We start from the raw sequence: 24,622 nt of genomic DNA, 5'->3' as shown, positions 1-24,622 counted from the left end.
TAGAGTAATAGCCCAAACATTAGAGTGAAATGATGGGCATTTTGCATAACATTCATATTCATGTTTAGTACATAATAATTTTAAATATATTATTCAGATATATTCCGATTGGTATATCAACTCAGACTGCATGGAGATATTAAAAAAATACAAAAAAACATTTGAGGCAGTGGAACTGTTGTATAATGCCTTTAAGTGTATTGGTAATCACAATGGAATAAAACATCGGGAAAGTATTGTAAGTGTTTTCACTAAAATTGATTATTCATTTAATTTTGGGAAATTGTTCTTCCAAAACCACTGTGGATGACATGGAATCATTTAATACACTTGAACTGTCAAAACCAGTGATTTTTAGGCTTATAAAAATATGAATTCTGTATTAGTGTTTGCTTCATTGAAGATATGTATTATTGTAAAATAATGGGCTGTTAGTGTTGCTTTTTCTTCAACTTGTTATTATAATTTTTCATATATGATATGTTTAATTCCAGGGTAGATTCAGCCTGAGTGTGAACGAGAGGTTTATCTCTAATGGAGGTTATGTAGGGCTGGTTGAGTGGATACTGGGGCGTCGAGATCTGGCGTGGCTGGGTCTCCTCACTCGCAGAGTCATGCAGACAGCACAGAGCTATCAGCAGGCTCAGGACATGTTGGCCTCTACTCCTCTAGTGGCCCCTGTCTACTTCATATTGGCTGGCAACGCCTCCCACCAGGTAACTGAGTCAGTAACAACATAAATATAAATCCTCTACAATAGTTGCTTTGTATGGGTGAGATATGGGGATCGAAATAAATGTTTTGTCTTAACATGTTGAACGTTTTAGTTAGTTCTTAAAATTGATCATTGTGGTAGATGAAGGCCACACGGTCTTATGTGTCAGCATATTTTATGTGTAATGCCGATCTTGTTTTGTACTAATTACTCCCCTTATCTTGTTTGTTGAGATTCTTATATAGACCTTTGGAACACTTGGAATGAGCAGAATAAGACTAAGAGCAGTCCAGCTTCTCGCTATGAATATTTGTTACTTTTATACATTAACACATTCAGTGCTGGTCTATACTTAGTGATGTTAAGTACACCATCATACAGTACATCCTATGATATCTGCCATGGACAGTGTGTTAAACCAGATTTGTAGTCGTCATCATCACTCTTGTATGGTACAGTATGGTTAAACATTGTATGATTAAGATTAAAGTTTAGTTTATTTACACCTAATTGGTTTTTAAGTAAGCAAGTGAACTTAACTGTAAAGAAAAATAAATTTAGTACATTCAATAACAATTATACAGAAGTACTCAAAATTTAATCATATAATTCTTAATTGCGTAGAAAATGAAATAGTATAATTCACAATCCATCGGAAAGCATTTTTAATTTACTCTAGAACCTATTTATATGTTTTTATAGATGACCATGAATAATTCAATGTCAAATAAGTTGATGTATCTCTATTGTATGCTCAAGGGATGTATCATAACTCGAGGCAGGAGCAGTTTTGACATTTGGCCTCTGGGTAGTCGGCACAAGGGTCAGTCAGGTGACTGGTACCTGGTAGAGACCAACTTTGATCACTGGAGCCAGACACCTTTCTATGATCACCGACGCGAGTATGCTGTGCAATGTATGGACCAGGCCGGCCAGCAGAAGCCACTGCAAACCTTGTATAGTGTTCTATCAACTCGGCCTGTACTCAACAAGGTAGTAAACTCATCCCTAACTGTTCTTTTTTACTCATAATATCTTTGACACAAGATTTATTAGTAACTATTAAGAACATAGTCAACAACATGCCTTAAAGTATCTCTGAGAAATTATCTTGATCTCCAAATTTTAACATCTGACTCATTGGCTATTCAAATTAGACATTCATTTATTCAGAAATGGTTCCAAATATGAGAATATTTTCCAATTAGCTTTAATTATCGCTGGAATGTCATGCCTTATTAAATGGCATTCAATTGCTGATGACAATCACGCTATACTGCAGGAACATCTGTAGAGGTAGCTATTGCTTAATAATGCTGTGTTAAATGATTGTGAGTTTTGATTAAGCATTATTCTTCTGCCGTTTTCTTCAAATCAACTGTTCGCCCATAGCAAACAACTTTAACCTCAGGCAAATTATATGCAACATTTATACCTACACACAAGCATTGTACAACCACAGGAACAAGTTCATAGTAATGCCCACTGTGCTTTCACCTCCAATGGACATTCTCAAGTTGTAAAAATACTTTTCACCATTAACTCCTTAAGTGCGAGGTTTTCTACGGTGCTGTAGTAGCCTACATCTGGGTTTATTGAACAAATTTTGTTCAGATTTGTAACATAGTTACTGATGTTGTTTGAAGCCATTTCCTCACAATCTAGACATAAAAAATATATTAGCAATAATTGATAAAAAAGTGAGTAACCTATTTATGCCTAAGGATTAAAATTGGGAGGGGGGTGTGAAAAGGGGGATGGGGAAGAGGTGAAATGGGCCTGAGCTATTAGGAACAAAGTAAATATACATTTTTACTTTACAATATAATTTGAAGTATTCTAAGAATAAAATCAAATTTTATACATACTAAAAGTACACTATATACTCTATTTACAACAAACTTGTTTATAATTTTTTTTGATAAGTGATAGTTGGCGAATCTAGACGCTGGGCACATACCTCCTCCACTGTCAGCGCACATGTAGTGTGTTTCTTGTCAGCCACGATCAGCTTCATTTACCAAATTCATGTCAGAACCTCCTCCTTGTCAGGTCTTGATTGATAAATTAGGTCATTAACCCTTTGCACGACCGGTCCATTTTCAATAAGTAAGTGCCTAAAGAGTCAAGGCAAATTTGAAGCCTGTGCATGGGCTTACATAGTGTACCATAACTTTTTTATTTTTCAACATAATTTAATGATTCTTTCACTGTTGTTTATCTCATTAAACATACATTTGGAATGTGTATATATGTATATACATTTATTAGCATAAATGTAGGTACATGTATTTGAAAATCCTCTTGACACAAAAAAAAAATATTTTGGCCTACAAATAAGTGGTCAAGAAACATACATTTTGTAAAAAAGTAACACGTATCAATAAACTTACATTTAATAACCTATTAGTGTACAAAATTTTGAAAAACTTACCTTATGTGGAAGTATGTTTTTTGTTTTTTCAAATATCTTATACAGATGTGATGTGGTGGAAACTTATAACACTGTAGCATATATAATAAGTTAAAAAAAACTGAAAATTGCACACATACACAATATTACTTGTCTTTTTGTCCTTTACAACCAAAACACTAACACTAATAGTCACATTTACATTATTTACAAGTAGGTTGAAATGTCCTAACACCGGTGCTGTCCAAAACAGAGAGGATGAATACCTCTCTGACAATTTCTACATATCAATTTAGATTTCTTTCTAGGACCTCCACTTGCTGTGCTAATTTTACTACACACACAACAGTTTCTTTCTTTATTACCAGGTAAGTGTTCCATACCAAAACCATTCACTCCATTTCCACCGGCCATATTTCGGGGGTTGATTGTTGTTTGTGTCAAGCCATTCTTGGAATAGGTCTTCAATTATGCTGTATTGTAAACTGAAGCTTGACAACTGCTTCCCAGTGCAATTCTCTTTGTACAATATGTAACAATTCAAAATCATGCGGGCAAATACATTGAAAGTAACCTTTTTCCAATATTTGAGTGTTCTTCGCTCATTCAGGTAACAGTTACAACATCTGATCTGATCCATCTACTCCTCCCATGTACTTATTGTACTGATCAATCATGTCAGGTTTCATTTGTATTTCGTCTCCATTGTATCTCTTTTTTACCTTTTCCACAGATTTTACTGCACCTTTTGTGGAGAGAAGGATTACAGGTTTCTTTTGTGATTTTTTGTCCCTATAGGCTAACATAAGTAAGTTATCATTTCTCATGTACATCTCTTGACCAACGTTCAACTTTGTCTTTATTTGATCAGGAATCCCCTTCCTATTTCTTCTAATAGTCCCGGTTATATAAGTTGATTTGCTAAATAAATATTTAGCTAATGAAATGGAACTGAAAAAATTGTCTACAAACAAGTGGTAGCCTTTCCCTAAGTATTGTCCGATGCTCAGTAGCCTTGTAACAACTCTATAAGCAAGTCCATGTTCAGAATGTCCATCCTCATCCCTTTTACCCTTGTAGCATGTAAATCCGAGGCAATACTTAGAAATAGAATCGCATATCATCCACAATTTGATACTCCATTTATGGTGGTGTTTATTGGGGAGATATTGTAGTAGCTGTGAATGACTTTTTGTTCCAACAAGACTTTCATTGATAGAAAAGTTCTCTATGTGGAGTATAATAAATCCTGAAAGTCTATTGACATGTTCTAACAATGGTTGAAACTTTCCAGCAGGATCATACCCAGGGTTCACCAGTTTGTAGGATGGATACGGTTAGGGAGGATGGCGGTTATCAACTAAATGAAAAAATTGGAGGATGGCTTCAAAACGGTTTCGGACGCTGACATCTCACGAAACCAAGAACTAGGTGACTGCGAGTAGAGTAGTAAAAATAAATTAAAATATTGAATCGGCTTTGCATCACCTTGAGGATAGTGTTTTGGGCCAGGTATTTCAGTGAAAACAAAGTTTGTACTATTGCCAGGGTCATCATTTTCCGTTAGTTATTCTCCAATTACAGTCTTCAGGAATGGCTTGATTGCCTAATCAGGCTCTATTGTTGAGTTGATTTGTAATATTATTAGGCCTAGGGCTAGCTAAATTATTTGGATCGGCAACAAAAGTATCTGGCAGAATATGAGGAGGCCTACCCCTTGGTCTACCGCTAGGCCTACCTGTAGAAGTAGATGGTAACTGTTCTTCATCTGATGAATAGCCTAAATTACCCGACAGCACAAAGTCAGGGTCTTCATCAGTATCATCCACAATATCACTAATATGTTCATCTTCACAAGAATCAGAATCTACAGTTGATTCCTCTGATTCTAAAATATTATCTACATATTCATCACCGAGATCGTATCCACAACATTCACTCCCCGCTTCATTTAGTCCACTAAATTAAGTATTTTCACTAACTGGTGACTTATTTCGCCCTCGTTTACTCATTTTACAATATAAATATAAGTAATACACATAAAATGTTGTTCAGAAAACAATATAAGCAAAACAAACATAAGCGTAAACAGCACGATGCAGACGGCTTGTTACAGTACAACACAGACTGATCGTCGGAACAACTGCTACCATCAAAATCAAAACAAATACTATAAATCAAAGCAAATAAACTGTTCCAAATAGCATAAAACCACTTTTTTAACTTATGATCCAACTATTTAATAACTATCAAATAGTTGAATTTCAAATGATTTAAAGTATTTTATAAGCCGTCTTTCGTAAATAAAACAAACGTACTAGTATTGCGGACGTTGGCCGTTTTCACCAAAATGGCCGACGTCCGTTGTAGAAGGTACGTTGGCGTGCAAAGGGTTAACATACAAAAAAAAGTTACACTGCTGAATGCCTAACTCAGAACAAAGCATTCAGTGAAGTATAAATATGATACAATTTTCTAATCTTTATTACAATTAGTTCTGGCCATACTGACTGTATCAATATATAAAATACATAAATTGTGATAGCAACTTGAAAAACGCACTTAAAAATCAGAAAACAATGGCATTTTATTTTGAACAACTTAGTAAAACTTATCATTTGATTTCGTATTAATTCCATAGTTAGCTGTTAGAGTTTAGTAGTAGTATTGAAACAAAATTAAGGTTGAGCTGAATAGTTGAAATAAACACTAGTAGAAGCCATTGTGTACCATCTTACAGTTCTCAGGCATGATAAAACTGGTGTGGCAATCAAGTGGATAATAATCTGGCTAGATGCTAAGGGTCTATGTACATAATATCTACATATTTTGGAAGTACTGTCAGAACAGATTTATAATTAGATCACATCTCATAATATTCTCATCTGCAAAGTCAAAACAAAAGTTGAATACATTTTTTGGTAACCTAAATAATTCTGTCACATGTGGTCTGAATGGAACTTGTGTTAAGCAATGCCCTAAACATGAATAGCTTGTAAAAAGATTTTAAGGGGAAGATCTCTAATTTGTACAATATTTATATAATCAATTACTTTAAAATTTTCTTGTTGCCATAGACACAACGTAAAGTATCCTTGATAATAATATTTGTAGTGTATTGTTAAAGCAGTTTTAATCCATATTCATGAAATCTTTATAATTCTTTCACTGTCCAAACAAGTGTTTCAAAAGTGATAAACATAATTTATATTGAGCATGTTATCCTATTATTTTACTATACTCCGAAGACAGCAAAAAGTGTTTCTTGATAGTTGTTAATCCAGAGAGAGTAATGGACAGGGTAAATGGAAGTAACTTATAATGTATTTTTATAACATGAAGCACTTTAACATCTTCATATAAAATTGTAAATAATTTTGTTTCAGTATGATAATCCTGACCAAGGTAGGGTAGTGTCCCAAATTACCTCTTAGTACCTTGGCCTTCATGGCCTCAATAAGACTAATAGAAAAGTCCAATATCCTTAAATCCACCCTCCAATCCCCTTCACTCACAATCTCTAACAACAAAAAGGCTATGTATGTCAAATACTTACCCATTCAGTTTCTTTATCTCACCAAACCTTTATGTACACGTACCTGAAGACTTGTATTATTAAACCTGCTTTCTACTTTCAGCAGCTTCTATTACCTTACAATAATCCCATTGAAATCATTGTCTAGTATTAAGTTCTAACTGAATATGTTTAAGCAGTCATTGACTGTATCAAGTGTGACATAGCAGCCATCACAGTCTGTAAAGTCAGGCTGCAGTGATGAATGAATTTTAGGAAACGGTTATTGAGTTTTGTTGTTGTTGTCCAGGAAACAACTCTGACAGCTGTGATGGACGTCTCTGCGGGCCGACTGCAAGTCTGGGAGAGGGACTGTGAGGATCCTTGTTGGCCTTTTTAGCATTTCAATACTTATATTTTTTTCTAATAATACCAATAGACTATAGCACTTTGGTAGATATTATGTTTATCAACTAAGAGTAAAGGTTAATAACTTCTTATATTTTTTTTCTAATAATACCAATAGACTATAGGCACTTTGGTAGATATTATTTTATCAATTAAGAGTAAAGGTTGATAACTTCCTTGGAAAGGAGACTAACCTAGAAATAATTGTAGTAATCAATTCTTTTAATGATAATCTATGATTCTAAATGTTTATTCAGTGAACAGTTAAACACTTTAGAAATATAAGTCTATTGTCTGTCCTAGTTTATGTAGTACACAGGATTTTATTATTTTAAATTTTAAAATACCAGTATCATAACACTATTAATTATATCATATTGTTGTTATATTCAATCTAAGTTCACTAGGATACTAAATTTGAACATTGGCTGTTTGACTTCGTATGTGCCTGTGATGATAGCTTTCCTTAGTATCAATTTCTATTGTAATTTGTGTAAAATATTTTAACATTGGTTAGTGAATTCTATAAACTTACAAACATTAAATTAAAATATTTTTACCATCAAAGAATAATACTAAAGGACGATAAAGTCCTGTTAATACAAACTATTTGTTTTCATTTTTTGAAGGAAACAAGATTTTTCCGGACATCTGCCATCGTTCAGTGATGCCAAAATCAGTAACACTAAGTTTAGATCTGCAATCTGATCTCTTCTTGAGGTAAATAATTAACCTAACACATAATTACAAACTAGGTTAAAATAAACAAATCATACCAGAGTGTTTACATAAATAATCTCAAACCTGTACATAAATAACACTTATTAAATGAAGGTAAATTTTCGAAAGAATATAGTCTTTCTGTATTTAAAACTAAAATTGTGTTTCATCGATTTACTTTACATTATGAATAAATATCCAGTTTCATGTGTTAAATAACTAGTAGAGAATAGATATTAGGTATAAATAGTGTTGACATTATATCACTGCTGTTGCACACTGTTTCTGTTATCTAGTTAACAAATTATCTTGGTCATGCTTACCTGTACTGGATTCACTGTGTGTTGAGACCGAAGCTATGCCCACACTGTGGTGAGCCTCTGGGGTTGTGACCAATTGTAGAGTGAAACCGGACAAAGTCCATGTGAACATATGATACCCCTGACCTGATAAAAGATGTTGACGTTTCTTCAGGGCATATTACAAACGATGCACCAGTGATATAAGTGATTGTCGTTTACTAAAGCGTTAAGGGACAAGCAGTTAAGTTGACCGCTTATGAATTGGCTGGTCATGGCAGTGGTGGGCGGCGCATCACTCTCATTGTTTGGTGGATGATAATAAAGCAGATCTAAAATTTGAAGAAATAACACAAAAAACATTAATTTTGCAGATTGTATTAGAAAATATATTATTAATATTTCGTTTACGTAGAATAAGCTCTGTTAGTATAGATAAAATGAGGCAGCCTATATCATATGTAAAACATAATAATATGAATGTGTACTCTGTTTCTTGGTTATCTGATGTGAAGTTCATTTAAATGTGCCAGTTCCAGTTTTCATGTGAGAGAATTTCATTGTGCAAAGTTATTGTACACTTAATGTTGAAATAATTCATTATACAATATCTCTTTTATAATGTGAGCACATGCATTATGGCACTTCACTAATGGAAGTGTGAATGGGCTGTTGCACCTCCATACCAGCAGCATGCCATTGACAGTTTCGATCAGAATCAGAGTGATTGAGAGTTGGAGCAATAACATAAAAAAATAAAGTATGCCGGCCTGATTTAATAAATTATTACAGTATGATATATATAGTGTTACTTCACATATACTGGTTTAAAGTTAGTATTGTTTTAACTGTTTGAGAAACATTTTATATAATGTTACCCTCTTGAGGTAAAAAAAATGTACTATTTTATCTATACTACTTAATGTATGAACATAAAATAATATAATTAATTTTATATTAGAGTGCCTTATTTGTGCCATTCAAAATAAATTTTGAGCCATACTTACATATTATGTAACTGTGATGTTGCCCTCAGTGTATGTATTGTTCTTTTATACTTTCTGTGTATTTATAATCATAATTAACCCTTAAAGCGACTCATATTGATGTGTCTGTACCATTGGAGTCACACTAATCTTGGCATACAGAAATATCCGTACTGCCTTATTTTAGTTTATTAAGTGTACATTACAATTCACAAAAGTGCTGCAAATGTGTAGGAATGCGTACATGTTTTGATTAACCTGTTGATTAGTGAATTTTTTTAGTGCACATGGCTCAAAAAGTAAGTTTTTTAACTTTTTGGATTTTTGAGTATTTTATTTTGGTTATTCAAATAAAAAAAAATTTTGTTTTAATTTTTAATTTATCACTATAAATAAAATAAATTACTATCCAATTCTTCGTCTTCACTACCCGAATCCAAAAAGAACTCGCATATTTCATCATCATTTAGATGGCTACGGCCAGCCATTGGCAACAAAACTAATTAGATTTGTAATAAATCAGACTAATCATATGAGAAAAAACAAAAACATAACCTCTAACACCGGTTTCAATGTCATGGCAAGAGGTAAACTACTGTTTCCCGCGTAGCCACTTGTAGGGCTTTGTTACAGAACGAAAACAAAACTGAACGTTCCTACGATCTAGCGGATACTCTGAGAACTACTTGGGCCAGTGATGTTCCGTAGTACTTACCACAGCTGCTAGATGTCTAGAAGTCAATATCCTTACGAGTCGCAAGTATTGCGGTGAAACTAACCACTAAAACTGTTCAAACCGCAACAGTTGCGTCGTACACAACAGTTGCGTAGGTGCTGCGGCGCTACTAATCAACAGGTTAATGACTGTCAGAAAGAAAACTGTAATGTGTGTTGTATTAGAAAATAAATCAATCATCAGTGCTATTCTTCTATCATGTTTGGCCTGGCAATGTGTGGTGCAACTGATATAGTTGTATGTTGCACCTATGTTTAGAGCAAGGCCACCAATACCGGCCAAGCTTTTTTAAAAATGTGGTCTTTTGTTTATTAGTCCTCATCCAAGAAATAGAAAATAAATTCAAATTTGCCATAAATGGAATTTTTTATTTCTAAATACACATTAATTATCGTCATTAATATCCAAATTTTCCTCAGCGCTTTAAGGGTTAAAAGTATGTATTACGCCTGTAAGAACTGCAAAAAGTGATAACTGTTCCTTACAGTAAACCTAGTCATATTCAGTGGTTATATCATATTAACTTCTTAGTTTACTAACCTCATATAAAAATATGCTCATATGACTCCACTGCTGTAGAGTAGATGTAAAATGTCATGCACATTCTGTATTGCACCTTTGTCTCCAATTGTGTTGTTATAGTTTTGTAACTTGCTTGTGTTAATACATATCTGGTGTATGTGGCAGTAAATGATATCCTCTATTAGTAACTTAGCATATATGGAACCAAGGAGACATTTGAAACACTAGTAAAATTGGCTGTTATAACTAAAATTTATTAAAATGTAAAATCAATTTACTGATCCTTCTGTTTGACTATTAATATATGTAGAATAATTTTAATTTATTTATTTGCCCTTCCCACGTGGCAAACGGATATATCCGTTAGGCCTAATTTTGACCGAAACGCGGTAAATGGATATATCCTTCAAAGTCTATTTTGTGTTATTTAATAAATTGTAGTTGCCGTGGAATCCGTTAGAGTTCAAGGGAGTGTTGAATACTTGTTCCGAAAAACAGATGTTGCAGTTTGAATGTCATTGGCGCGTCACAGTGGTGGGAGGGCGTGGCTTTGTCCCTCATGGTGTGATTTAGCCTCAGTCTACGGTGAACCATTGCGCGGATAAACGGATATATCCCGGCACGGCATATTTTAGTGTTTAACGCTGTTTTGCCATATTTCCTTATTTACTGTTCGTTTCCTGTTGTATTTAGCATTATATTATCTTTTTATTTTGTTGTTATTACTTTATTTGTTGTGTCGTTATTAAAAATATTTTTAGAAATTCAAGTAAAAAGGTTGTTTTTTCAATTTTTTGTAAAATTTGAAAATTTGTTAAAAAATATAGGGGTATGATTATTTTGTGATACTGTATTATTTTTTATTCCTAATAGCCACCAGTAACTAAAAAAAAAATAGAGTTGGTAAAATGTAAAAAAATTTTAAAGTTAATTACGCGTTATGAGTCAAAATTGAAAGATAAATTCCGCGTGGGAAGGGTTAAAATGCAACTCAAACCTGTATTACTCAGCCAATAGAGAGGACTTATAAATACATTTCATAGAGAACTCTCTTTAGATTGACTGTCACTTATTTAATAATACAAAAATAGTTACAAAAGAGTAATTAGGGTAAGATTTGCTTATAAATATGTTAATATCATTGTGATTCATAATGGTTTAACAGATCAAAAAGTTTGATATGGAATCAAAATATAACTAGTACAATTGTGACAGTTTACATTATTTTAATGGGATGTGGATTGGAATTTTTTCTGATAATTAGTGGCATATATTTGTTTATACAACATTTAGTTTGTCACAGCTTAATAGTGAATTTGAATATCTACCTTGTTTTGAATCTTTTTAACCTATTTGTTATCATATAAAATTGGGAATCTTGTAAAGAACTCCTCCATTTTCACCATATAGAAAGGTCTGATTAATTTATCTTAATTATGAATTGGATGCAAAAATAAATTTGCAAACACATTTGTTTTGTCACAGAATTGTGATACTGAGTGTCACAATAGTTTTCAAAGCAGTGGAGTCATACATTTTCATTTTCTATAACAGTGTTTTTGTGTGTTATTTTTACTACCTAGTAAGTTAATATGTCTTTCATATAAAGTACTGATAGTTCAATAAAATGTAAACGGTTTACTTTTAATGTATAACATGTAATATAGCTTTAATTGCAATTTCTAAAAATTTATTTTAGATAAGTATTTAGAAATTAGTTAAAATAGTTAGGAGGATGACCTTATTTGTTAATCCAGAAAGTGATGTATTGCCTTTAAAATAATAGCTTTAAAAGTACTTAAGTAGTATATTAGTTATATTCGATATCAAAAATGTTTTATATAAGCTGACTATGGTACATATTATCCTATTTATTTTTTGTTCGACATAAACAGTAACTTACCTTGTAGGTTAACAGAATGCTATTGGATGGTCGAATGGATCAAACTACAACCTTAAAATTTTACGTGATAGTACAAAAATTTTGTTAGTGAATGGGATTGGTCAAAACTTTGTGATTTACATGAACAATTATTTGCTTTTACAGTGTACAGAAATTATAACACACCTTATTTCTATATTTTGTATCTAATTATTGTCGTATTCCAAAAGTTTTCAAAGTTATAATTATGTTGTTTAGACAAATATAATTTTCAATATAAATTTGAAGTAAAAATGTGGTGCTTTACATTGGGAAATAGTTATCTGAAAATGTCAATTACACAAAGCTTATGACAAATACAAAAGAGTTTTTTGTTTTTAAGAACTTAAAGTAGCAAATAAAATGCAAGTTTTGCTCCTATGGTCTTGAATTCATAGGTTTCACTAGCTTTGATTTAAAGTATTAAGCAAGATGCTCTCAAAACGTTTAGAAGGTATATTTGTTATGCTACGAAAATTTTAATCACTTCTATAAACTAATAAAAAGCGCTTAAAAGTTGTTTAAAGAAGTTTTAGATTTTTTTATTTGTTTTGTAAATTTGAGTTCTGTATTTTAATAGTTCTTGCAAGTAGAGGCATATTCACTGCAGATGGTAAAATGAATCAAAGAATCAATCCCAGTCAACCATTGTTGGGTTAGAAGTTGGCATTAGTGTCAATGTTAGCGAAAGATTTATTGTATTAAGTGAGACATAACCAAATGTGAAACCACCATTCCTGTTAATATAGCCTGTTTAGCTTTGTATACCTGTATTTGATAGAAAACCCCAAATATGTCACTAATGTACTATTTTTCTACCAGACTTTAAATGTGAGGTAAGTTAGTTATTTTACTAAGTAATTCAAAGTTAACTATAAAAGGTATTCCAGTATTTTGTGTATGATTAATGTGTATTCCAATAATTTGAATTGAGTAAAATGTGGTATTTTAATATGACAGTATTTATTTCTTTTATCCTAATACTTCTACTACTAAGTATTTATTTTATATTTCGAGGGTAAGATTTTGTGTTGAGCTTTGAAGAGAAAATAATATGATATTGCAATTGAATTGATAGAATATCTCCTTAAAAGAAGCAAGATGGTGAAGTTTTTGAACAGATAACTTTAATGTGACTGTAATGTGCCTAGTGTGTGTGTGTGTGTACCTGACAGCTATTTTTCTTTATTTTTGGAAAGATGACAGAAGGTCTAGCCCAGAATCATTTATCACATTACTTCAGGCTTGTACAGATGAACAAAATCTACAATGAGTGGTACAGCAAGTACTGATATTTTCACTTACAACTAGGCAATCCAATGGGCATTCCTGGAGCAGCACATCACTAACCCATAAATGTCAAAATGTTGATGTAAAGGGATAAGTTATTCAACAGGTATAGTGTACTGGGAAAGATGATTCTTGGAGTGAGTGATGCTCCCTTAGTTTGAAAGATTTTAGTAAGTGTAAACGTGTGGAAGAATACTCCCTTGCTTACTTGGCTGGTAGAAGTTGGAACAAAGAAAGTTTTCCCTTCTTCCGAGGTATGACTGATGAGGTAGTGCTTACTGTCCCTTCTCATGTTTGCCCACCACTAGGCAGGCGGTGGCACCAATCCTCTTGTTTGTGTTATGTTTGTTATTAACGATGGAAAGTTTGAAAGGATAATAGGATTTAGGACATTGGCCATCGTTGGTCATATGGTACAAAAAAGTATAACACTACGTTCGAAGATTGAGATCTACCCTCTTCTTCAGGTGTAAACAAAACCCTAAGACATTAGTAAAAGTCTTTTTTCAATATCACAGGGTCTTAGAGCAGTCTTAGGGTCTTTTTCCTAAGACATTACATTCAGGTTTGTTGCAGTCAGTCAGGCATCCTGGTAGGGTGGTTTGCCCTTGTACTGGGTAGCTTGGAGCGTATGTGTGACGGTTATTAATAGGTTTGGTAAGTTTTTGTTCTTTTTTTCTCAAGACATATATTTGCTCTGGTTAGGGTAGATTTAAATACAAATATGACTAAGATACAGTTGGGTAGGTTAATACATGCGCGGGACAGTTATGATTAATTGTTTTTGTTGTCTTTAACAAAAAAAAATAGATGAATGCAGACTCTGTGGAGAAGCAGAAGAATCAGCGAATTACATATGGCTAAACTGTCTTGCTATATCTAAAAGTAGGAAAAAATTCCTAGGGCTGTACTTCTCAGCCCCAAGGACATCAGAGAACAGGAACCCTCAAATTTGATTGGCTTCTGTAAAAATCTTAGGTTTAGGATTTTGAGGGCACAAACATAAATAACGGAGGAGCAAGGGTCCTTTTAGGACTACATGTGGAGGAAACCGTATCTTTCCCTCATGAAAAAAGTAAGTGTAATTGGTATAATGCATAGATACACATCTTTAAGTATGATTGGGGTTGTTCTAGAAAGCAATATGTGATTATAGATGGAACAACAAGGTAATAAACAAAGCTGTAAGAGTTGCATATAACAGGTAATCTGCCCATCACATTAGGAGTGGGGTGAATTATAATGGTTCAGTATTGCAGGAATCGGTGTCTTTGCCACTATTTCCTTACAGCTCCATACTAGCCAAACAGCGCAGGTACAGAGTCAGTATATAGTACAACGTGGACAATACTGAGGATTTCAACCTGTGCCATCTCTAACGCAGACTCAAAGTTAAATGCCTTAGATTATTCAGCCGTTGACTACAACCATTTTGGTGAGAAAGGTGATACAGTTGGTTCCAATCATTGTCTTGTATCGTTTTCCTGTTTTTGGATTCTGACAGTGGTCTGAATGGATGATTATTTTATTGGAATCCCCTGAAGAGTTTCCCGAGTGCCACTGATAATAGAACATAGCAAGTTGTTTATGCTATGCAATTTCCACATAATTTATACTCTTCAGAGTTAATTATATGCTTAATTAAAAAGATATTGACACTGTCGCTGAGCAAACCTATCCTTGCAATCAGCACACCTGCCTGGCAACTGGTGGTGGTTTTTATAAGAGTCTGGATTTTTAAGCTACTGTTCCCCAGGTTAACTGTTAGAGAGAAGAGAGTTTAAATGTTAAGATTCTTACTCCTAAATTGGCCTGTTAAAATAAGAAATCTTTATCTTTTACATAACACAAATAAAAGCAACAATTTATGAAAATAAAATTTATTATTATATTTAACTGTGTATTGAATTATTTGAAATAATAATTAATTTATAATAATTAATTTTTCTATGAAAGACTGTTGTTTTCCAGAAATAAAATATACTGTAATAAAATGTACTGAATTCAAATAGTATCAATCTGAAATTCTAGTCTCACTTTCCAATATAGCAATTTATAATATTACAGCAGACTCCTATTATACTGATAAAACTATGTTTACGGTAACTACAGTTGTAATGTAATACTAAATTGTGATGTATAGTAATAACTGAAATGAAAGAAAAAAACAAAGCATGGCATTGTTTAATATAAGCACAAACTTTAAATCATGTTTAAAATAGACCTCCTGTTATGCTATGAATACTACATGCAGTACACGAGTGTACGTACATTTCAGAAACATATATTGCAGGTGTTTCAGAAAATGCTTGTTATCATTCTTACATTCCAAATTCTGTATACTCATTAATAAATATTAAAAGGATGGTTGTTGTTTATGAGAAAATAACTTTTAGGTTAACTCCTAATCACCTGTCTGTTGACTGTAACTGATCATATTGTCAAAAAGTTATCTACCATGTGAAAAGGTTTTGATTTCAAATAGAGGGAACAACTTAAAAAATAATCTGTAGAATTGATAAAAATATACTAATAAATATCTGTTTTATTGTAATAACGACATGATTATTTTCATTATAAATGTTGACAAGTTAACTACACATTGATAACAACATTAAATTATGTAAAAACTTTATTTTTATAATTTTATAATAATAGTAAAATTATCAAAATTAAGCATTTAAATACTTGAGATCTTAAGTAATAATTGGTTAATTAATTACATGGACAGGACTGTTTTTGTGCTAATGCATTTTTATTTATAACAATTTACAAGAAGTACCTTGAAGTTCTTTACTTTTATATTAATTTTATATTATTAGGCTTGCACTATTAGTGCATGTAAACAGCACTAAAATTATTGCATGTAATGTTGGTGATTACTGTGAAACTGGATACAAAGTCATGATTATTGCACATAAAACATTTACTTATTAGAGTTTATCTCCTTTCTTTATTTTGCTCCAAAAACATAAAAACACATTCCTACCTAGACTGTAATAAATTACATTTAAATTACACTGTCCACATGAAATTTACAAAACAGACATTGACAATGGACATGCATATCTTTGGAATAAGATATCAGCTTTAGTTTGACATGGGGTAATAAGCAGTGTGTGAAATGAAGTCCCACAAAGTAGGCAAGTATTAATTTTAAAAGTGGCATTTTTATAAAGCCTAATTGAAAACGCTCAGTTTGTAGTCTCTTGTAAGTTATAAAATTAGTCAAAATGTGAAAATTGTGCTTAGTATTTATGTTAATCTTAGACTAGTAAAATTAATTCAACGGTAAATTAAAACTGAGCTAAAATTGCTAACTCAATCTATTCAGTTTTGGAGTGATATGATTACTTTCAAGAGATTTAATTAAAATATTCTATGTACAAAATAGAACCTTCCATGTCGTCTGTGGTACACCATTTTAAAGTTATTACTTTAGCACAATTTTTGGAATGTACATGTGATGGTAGTTCCTTAACTTATATAAGTTAACTGTTGCTTGTTATAAGTTTACTAGATACAAAATAAATGTACACTTTTAACCATAAAAATTCAATGCATAGTATCAAACAAGAATTCAGATAGATAAATTCAATAAAGTAAAGATATAACAACTCAAACACATTGAGAATACTTTGATATTGAAATATATAAGTTTATTTTAGTACATTTAAAATTTTTATCTAAAGTAGTTTAAGAGTACTATATTATTACCATTAGATTTTTGATACCACAGTAGTAAATTCTGCAATAAAGTAATAATTATTTGATTATTTATTACTGATGACGGATTGTTTGACAGAATTTCAGACTTGCTCTCTTTATGGGAATTATGATTATAAACGTTCCAAATCCTGTTATACTTACAAAGAATAAGATATAAAAACTATTTTATGGGTGTATATATATTCATACATACTACATATTTTAATTTAATTATCTTGATTGTTATATTAAATTAACTTACAAAAGAGAACAAGGAGAATACTTATTGTCAAATGTAGTGGTGATTGAAAATCCACGGATTGTCACGTATTTAGTATAGAAACATTAAATATTTATACAAAATAAGATCTAAGAGTTTAGTGAAATTGCTAGTGGTATAAACTGTCATTCATTTATTTTACTATGAATAACCGCACTTTGTTTCCCATCAATAAATAGCAAGCAGTTTCCTAAAACTGATAGACTATTTCTGAAGTTGTTTTGAAAAATGTATCATTCCTCGTAATGCAATGCATCGGTGCTATGTAAATAAAGGAGATCCTGCCTACATCTAAAGTTGAAATTTGTTTCTTTTATGTACTAACGTATATACAAGTACAAATGTTATTTGTTTATATGTTAATTTAGTAAGAATAAATGTTTATACATTTTGATCAATTGTGACAATCTTTGATTATATAATATTGAATCTTTGATTGTGCATCCCTTCTACCTCCTTTGTTTTCTTTACATATATGAATACGGAGTTGGAAAATCTGCCTGAGCCCGTAAGCTATTAAACAGGCAGTATGATGGTTAATATGAGAAAAACAAGAAGAAAACAATTAAATTTCTTCCATTATTCTCAGAAATGTGACAATCTTTCTAGTTCCCACTGAAAGTTTATGGATGATTGTTCAGTTTGACGCAATCATTGTCGTCATATCCTCTCTATTACCGTCTTATTTTTGTGATATCTTAGCAATTGAACATGTGCAATAAAACTTTTAAGACCATTGTTTTCTGTAAATAATTGCCAATTATTGTAAACTTAACAGTATGACGTCGTTGATAGAAGTTATAGTATGTTATTAAACACATCAATTTTGTTGGATAGTAAAAACGTTTTAATGTTTATAAAATAGTGGGGTCCTATGACCACAATAGGGAAAACAGGATCCCATAACATAGGATACATATTCAAATATATATTTATTTTACCCAGTAAAAATGGTTTTACAGGAAAATCATATCTGCATTAAAGTATATTTTGGGAAATAGTAAATGTGCTCTATACAGAAAAATAGAAACATTGCGTCTAAGACAATATACCCTTTCAATATAGACTATTGATTCATAATATCACAATTTTATGTGAAGAGCTAGTAAGGGTTTATATGATGGTAAAAATGATTTGAATAGAATAAAGGTAATAGAATTTGACAAAGATAAAGGTAAGCAAATGTTCCTTATCTTCTCTCTTTATTTAATCTAGTATATTTTACAATCTCAAAATCACACCGTCTTTTATTTTTTACAAATCAAAAATTCTCAATATAATAATAAGCGTTTGTATATTGTTAGAATAATTGGTTTCATTGCCAAAAAAGGATACAATGGCTAGGCACTATCTTCTTACTATTGGTGGGATGTGTAGAGCTTGGATTTTGGGTGAACAAGGGTATTCCAATTGTGAAGTGGTTGGGATTTTTGAATACATTGTAAGAGTTAGGTGTATGCAGGCAGTTTCAACAGACTGGACAAGATGTTAGAAGATCAGGTCAGGGCACATCTGTAGCATCTGACTGTTTCTGATAGTGAACACTCTTCTTAGCTACAAAGTTTGATCAGGCAGGTGTGTTATGTGAATGTTTAAAGTCATACCACCCATAGACGCATCAGAGAAGTGGGTGTAAGGAATAGGTCTTGCAGGTTCTCTTCTCACTGCATATAATTTTGCTTCGTGACTTATAGATTTGATCGGAATAATGTCAAATGGACTGTGAATGACTGAAAGAATGATCTTACCTCAGATGTGACTAGAGTAGTCTATCTTCACCAAAAGGAAGAGAAAGTGTATGGAGACAGTGTGGTGAAAGATTGACCTAAGCCTGCTTCTACTCCATGGGCTCAGTGATGTTCTGGGTTAATATACAGTATGGTGTTCCAACAGAACTGGTGGTATTTTCCTAGACCACTTTTGACTACATGAAGTTATGTGAGACATATATGATGTTGTTTGCTCCGTTTGTTGGCAGTATTTTCAAATTGATGTATATTAATGCTCAAGCACATTATGCAGCAACTGTATCAAGTCATATTATGGAGGTGGGCATAAGCTCAATGGATTGGCCACCCAAGAAACCCTATCTCAAGACTAAATTAAAGCAGTGCTCTCCTATTCTAGATTTAAATATATTATATTATAGTTTACAATGCAATACACGTATTCCTGACTATCAGAGTAGTCTTTTAAAACAATTTAAAGTTTTGAGGTTGTCTTTATTTGAAGGGTTCACACACATACAAGGTAATATTTTCACCTTATGTATTTTGTTATCACCAGAGTCAAATGAATTACTGCAAACAATAACAATGCCACGGCACTGATAGTACGCTATTAATAGCATATTGTTCCATATTACAGCCTGAAGGTTTTCACAAAGAGTACATAGGTTGTCTTTGTGTTATAGTTCTTGTCGGTTTTAGGCATTGTAACAATAATAATTCTAGGTTATAAAAATTTGTTGTGTTATAATCAATTCGTCTAATGAACGCAATCTGTCATTGACTGACTTGACTGAAAAATTGACACAAATTATTAGGCCATTCACTCCAAATTAAGCTAAAAACGTGATATTTAGGCATCTTGGGATGACACTTAAGAAGGTTCCTTCTTTATAAGGAGCATCTGTGGTGGGGGGTCACAAGAGTAATAATACATTTCTTGTGGGAAAACAAAAGAAAATGTAGTTTTTAAAATCACCTTGATAGTGGTATATGTGTACATACACATATTGTAAACAAGTGCTGTCTACCTGGTTATGAATCCCTAACATAAAAGCTTCTTACATTTTATATTATAAATTTACCAACATTTTGTTATAATTATATATATATATATATATATATATATATATATATATATATATAATTTTAATAGTTTGGGTGTTAATGAAAAAACTCAGTTTTTATTTTATTTATTAACTTTTGTCGAGATGGGCTTGAACTTAAAGGTATTTTTTTCCTGAATCTGATAATGTTTTCTTGTATTTTAAAAGAAAAATTTATTTTGATCAATCCAACACATGCTTAGAAGTATGCCTTCTAGGCATACTTAAAAAGATTTATAGGGTTTTAAAATTAAATAAGATATAGGTAAAATTAATACGAGAATTCACTTAGATTTTTAAATGTACTAAACTGGCAATTACAGGATCCTAAATCGCTAAGACTATCCCTTTATTTTTTTAAAATTTAAGTGTTTTTAAACGTAAAAACATTATTACTTCTGTAAAAAAAACTAAAGTTTTTATTACCCTGTGAAAATAAAAAACATTAGTTTTGAAAAGAGTAATGTATTAAACATAATTAAGTTAAAAAGAGACATTTTCTTCTTTAATCTGAAAACGCAGTTTTAAAGGACTCAATGCTGTCAAAATTAATAATGAATAACTAACTATATTTAAAACAACACCCACTTAAACAATGTATCAAATTAAATGTATGTTCTTTCTTAGTCTAAGTAAATTGTCGTTATATTAGAAAAGCCTGGAAAAAACAACAAAACATACATCCATTACAACAAATTTTTATAGTTTAAAACAAAATTTGAAGTACGTATCGTTTTGTTACTAGAGATTTAAATTTCAAATTTATCTTCAATAATCATTCTGGTTTTATAGATGGTTCTTGGTCATCAAAGTTAAGATCTACTCCTACTTTTGGATATACATTATTTTCATTTGATATTTAGTGGTTATACACCAGTACCTTTTAAATGTATCTTCCAATAAGATTCCAATAATATTTTTATTCATATTTTTAAGTGCATGAAAGCAAATATATTACTTCAAAGGAGGAACTTTGTACTTTTTGGTACTTCAGTCACATATAATAAACAAACCACAGTATTTTAATCACTACATTTAAAAATTACAATAATCAATGATTTCATCAGTTTATTCTGTGAGACTTTTGATAGAACTAGGTTTCATCAGAAACTTCACAAATAAAAAGCTCCATCTTCAACAATATAAACTACTACCTCCGATTAGGCTATATGCATCACTAGATAAGGTGGATTGGAAAACATTCGTTTTCAGAATTAGCATCAAACACATAAAACTAGTTATCTCGCCTGAAAGGCACTTTACTCTATAATTAACCGGGCAGTGTTATGAAACTCTCAGCTGATACTACAGCCCACAACATGAGTGCGCTAACTCACTTCTTAACGTGTAGTCGTCAAAACAGCTGATTCACTTGCTATCTGCCCGTGTGATAAGGAGCTATCAGTCTCTCTGTCCACATGATAGCTGGCTCGAGTTACTTTCTGCAACTTACCGGCAATAAACGTGTTTCCGGTTCTCCACTAGCATGTTCCATAAGCACAACCTAAATAACCTAACATAACCAAGTTAAACTTACTGGTAGCCTATTATTACTACATATAAAAATTGGAAAATTAAGCCCATTCACTGAAATTGGCTACATACCTTGATTGCTGAGTGTTAGCGAAGCTTATCTATTTTGCATGAAACTTTATTTTTACATAGACACGAGTGAGTTCTATGATTGTACATATCCATCCATAGGATGATTCAGTTAGCATCAATGAAGCCATACAATACAATAGACTGGCTCAGTTTCTCTTATGCCTGCAGGAGGATGTAAAAGTTTCTTTTATGCATGATTGTCTGTCTCACTGCAGGACACCTCAAGAATGGAATGAACTATGTAGACTTGAAATTTTGCATACAACCTCAGCGAAGCCTGTTACGCGTCACGTAGTGTGGTGTACTATTACTTTGAAGAAGTAAAAAAGATATTTTACTCGTTTGCCTAATAAATACTATAATGATAACATTGCTATTAAATTTGTCTATTTTGCCACATTCAACATGTATTTCTCAGGAATAAATTTTATTGCAATTCCATTGTTTACTAGAAGTATGCGTAGACTGTGGTTTTGTTATCATAACAATTCCTGCTTCTGCCCTAAAACCGCAGCGCTCCCTCCCCCCAGCCTACAACCGCTGCGCTCCCTCCCTCAACCTACAACCGCTGCGCTCCCTCCCTCAGCCTACAACCGCTGCGCTCCCTCCCTCAGCCTACAACCGCTGCGCTCCCTCCCTCAGCCTACAACCGCTGCGCTCCCTCCCTCAGCCTACAACCGCTGCGCTCCCTCCCTGAGCCTACAACCGCTGCGCTCCCTCCCTGAGCCTACAACCGCTGCGCTCCCTCCATCAGCCTACAACCGCTGCGCTCCCTCCATCAGCCTACAACCGCGGCGCTCCCTCCTTGAGCCTACAACCGCTGCGCTCCCTCCCTCAGCCTACAATCAGTTTGCTCCATCTAAACAGATGCTTTCTGTTGTCTCATCTGCTCATCTCCAGAGTCATTTAAAAAATGTAAAGAGACTGTCTTAAGGAGTAGGCATAGTATCCTTCCTTATGTAGAATTTGACAAATACTCAAATTCAAAATTGAGACAATTGAGAAATTATATATTAGTCCTAGAAGTAGCCGAATAACATATTCTCTTTTATTTCCGCTATTACCATACCTCCGTGAGACGTCTGGCCCAGATCTCACGAGGCGTTGCTCAGCACGATCGTGAGACAAACTCTCCTTCACTTCTCGTAACCCAGTTGCGTTAATTGCCTGGGAATTGTAACAACGGGGACCCATTGTCCGTCATGGCACACAGACTGTATCCTGAACTCTGTATTGGGCAGTTTCACAGCGGATCTTGAAATACTTTTAGTCCGAAAACTGAGAGCCAATTTGTACTGCATATGCACATAGCCTAGGTTTTCTTGAAATCTGTAGAGGAACTTCCTAAGAAAGAAACTGTTCTTCAGCTGCTCTAATAATTTTGATGGTGATCGAAATAGGAAAGTAAAGTATCAAAATTATTTTTATCAGATTATAATGTTATTACCTAGGCACCCTTAAAATTGACCGTCAGACATATAAATAATAGTTAACACTCCCAGGACACAACTAGAAAAAGAGACTTAAAATCTGTACATTCTGGATTTTTAAATGGCTATCTGACGCTGATTTAACATTTATGTAAATGCCTGACGACTGATTTTACGTGTTTTAACCTAAAAATATATCATTATCATTTGTTAGTTTTCCTTCGATACATTCCATTTTGACCTGCAACAAAAATAACCGGCAGACGATCAATTTCTGTTGAAGGGGAATGTCCAACAATTTCAAGAAACCCCAGGTTACATGCGATACAATTTAAACTGGCGTTCTGCCTCTTATATCTTGCGTATACGTCCTCTGCCAAGGATTAGTTTTGACACATTTTATAGTGACTGCGTGCCGTGCCGCTTGTAGAGTTCCCGCCTTATCTCCACCATATCCTGTGAAAGTCGACCTCGGTTTGTGGCTAGACTAAAGAAACTGTACTCAGAGCGGCACGTCCTAAGTTCTCTGGGCTGTTCCATTGACGGATATTTGCATGTGTGAATGATTTTTTATGGCATTTTCCTTTTTCCATACATAAAGCCTCATAATAATTAAAGTTATGTCAATGGTTGTAGTTTATAGTTTGTTATGTTTAGTTTTAAGTTCTTAATTAATATATTTATTTTTATCATAAAGCAGGTTAAGATTAAGAAAGGGCCAGTGATACTAATTTCGCTTGTTAAAATAAAGAACTTTAAATTGTCATGATGTCATAAAATGACAGTCGACAATCAGAGTCGTCCTCCAGTAGTCCATGAAAAAGTCTTATAGCTAAAATTCGTTGGAGCCTCAAACTAAACATTTTTTAGTAAAACACATAAAGATCTACGTTTTGTTTTTAGGGGTTAGCGAATAAACTTGCTTAACAAACATTTCGTTCTAGTGACAGTAATTGGTGATCCAGCTTTTGCAGAAATGTAGATAAATTCAGTTAAGTTACCCCTTAGTCGATAAATACATAATCGGTTGGCAGAGGTCAAACGCTTCTCTCAATCTCACTCGAACTCTTTCTCAATATTCGGTATTCCAGTGGGTATTCTTTCAAAACCCACTTTCGCATATCGTGCTAGCCACGATGACACAGTTTCAGTAGTACAGAAAAAGTGGAGTAGACAAATGTTTGTTTTTAGAACTAAGCAATTAGTAATGAATAGCTAGCTTAAATTTATTGCCAGCTAACT

The 24,622-nt window shown here is 32.8% G+C and overlaps 1 protein-coding gene across 1 annotated transcript in view; it reads left to right on the top strand.

Moving 5' to 3' along the window:
• The window catches only part of LOC124357507 (acid ceramidase-like), a 40,181-nt gene extending 31,609 nt beyond the window's left edge, over nt 1-8,572 (top strand). The window contains exons 7-9 of the mRNA XM_046809373.1: nt 495-716; nt 1,475-1,708; nt 6,953-8,572. Coding sequence (XP_046665329.1) covers nt 495-716; nt 1,475-1,708; nt 6,953-7,042 — 546 coding nt within the window. The 3' untranslated portion in view covers nt 7,043-8,572. The remainder of the gene's footprint in view (nt 1-494; nt 717-1,474; nt 1,709-6,952) is intronic.
• The last annotated feature ends 16,050 nt before the right edge of the window (nt 8,573-24,622 follow it).

This window comes from Homalodisca vitripennis, chromosome 3, assembly GCF_021130785.1.
Source record: "Homalodisca vitripennis isolate AUS2020 chromosome 3, UT_GWSS_2.1, whole genome shotgun sequence".
NCBI lineage: Eukaryota > Metazoa > Arthropoda > Insecta > Hemiptera > Cicadellidae > Homalodisca > Homalodisca vitripennis.
Note: the sequence above shows the minus strand (reverse complement) of the source record. Positions and strands in the feature narration are given on the sequence as shown.